The sequence below is a fragment of the Triticum aestivum genome, unplaced genomic scaffold (genome assembly GCF_018294505.1).
Source record: "Triticum aestivum cultivar Chinese Spring unplaced genomic scaffold, IWGSC CS RefSeq v2.1 scaffold21580, whole genome shotgun sequence".
In the NCBI taxonomy this organism is placed as follows: Eukaryota; Viridiplantae; Streptophyta; class Magnoliopsida; order Poales; family Poaceae; genus Triticum; species Triticum aestivum.
The window spans coordinates 2,840-4,329 of NW_025238246.1; the positions used below are offsets into that span (position 1 = coordinate 2,840).

The following is a 1,490-nucleotide window of genomic DNA, read 5'->3' on the forward strand; positions in this document are numbered from 1 at the left end:
TTGATAAATCTCAGTCGACTGAGATTTAATCAAGTCCCAGTCGATGCTATATCCACAAGATCTTACATGGAGATACATGCAAAATTTTAATTTTAGTTTTTTTTTGTTTCTTACATGTTATGTCACTTGACTTAGACTTGGTAAAGTCTCAGTCGGCTGAGACCTAGCCACACCCTTTTTATTTATATGCACCTTCCATTAAATGCTTTGTACTGTGGCATAGATGATAAAAAAAACCTTTATTTATTTATGTAGTTACTTTTCTTTCTTGAGAGAATTTGATGGAGTTACATGTAGATGGCACTGGAGTTCTAAAAATGTGACTGAGGTTTATGTGCACTTCTGAAGAACACGAATATAATAACCACTAAATTTACAAACCCAACAGTTTATTCCTGAACTCATATCATCATCATGGCAATGCAAATTGCTCGAGGATATTGCTGCCAATCCATCACTGTGTGCAGCAAAATTGGCAAATTATGATACTTCAACAAACACAGAGAAAGAATTATGTACAAATGAGTTTGTACTCATCACTGTAAACCAGATGCGCGTGCATTCCATGCATACAATGTCTTCCAGCGCCATCTAACGCCATGCTCTTCCATGCATGTGAGTCATTGGACCCTCATCGAGTCAGTTGTTCATCCTAGCATTGGAGTCAAAGTCGTCAGAGTAGGCGCCTTGCTTGGAATTTGAATTGAAATTGGGGATAGAGACAACGAGCTCCTTGACATCGGAGCCACACGTCTGAAGGTGAGCGAGAATCTTGCTGAATTTAGGTCTCTGCTTTGTGATGGTGATGGACACATCATTAGGGAAGAGGTCTCCGCGCACAAAGGCGTGGTACATGGTGGCGGCCAGCACCACAATGATGGTCATGGTGGCAATCCCCGAAAGCCCGAGTGCCATTGCTCGCGTCACCAAGTTGTCCACCTCTGATGCATACAATACCGTCGCCAGGGCAACACTTGTCATCGGGAATGTGTATGCCCACCACGCCAGCGAGAACCTAAACCCCCAAAAGAGGTTGACGCGCACCACCAATGACACGTAGAGGAAGAGTGAGACGTAGTAAAGGAGCTTGGCACCATCGTTGAACTCGCCAGAGATCCTCGTCCAGGCCATGGATGCCACACTAGGCGCAGCGACGAAAAGAAAGAAGACCGGGTGGAGATCCTTGGGGAGTTGCATATTGGTGGGGAGCCGCTGATAGAGGGTGACAAAGAGCACAACGTAGTGGGCGAACCCAACAGCGAAGAAGAAGATTGGTAGCTCCCGGAGGCCCATCCTGGCACCAAGTAGCGCGCCGACAAAGTTGCCGACAATGGCAAGGTGGTTGGATGGGTTGGCCACCTTGGAGAGGCGCCTCTCACCACTGGACATCCATTGGCCGTAGATCTTGATATCGAGCCAGAAGATGGGCGCCATGAGAAGGTACCAGACGACATGGTGGATCTCCCACACCGGGTGTGGCACACCCTTGA

General features: G+C 47.0%; 1 protein-coding gene across 1 annotated transcript; it reads right to left on the reverse strand.

The window, feature by feature from the left end:
• Positions 1-488: 488 nt before the first annotated feature.
• Positions 489-1,485, reverse strand: LOC123176614 (S-type anion channel SLAH2-like; the record flags this gene model as incomplete). The annotated part of the gene is made up of 1 exon (XM_044590730.1): positions 489-1,485. A coding segment is annotated over one exon (846 nt), but the record flags the coding sequence as incomplete, so codon positions are not given.
• Between the last annotated feature and the right edge of the window lie 5 nt (positions 1,486-1,490).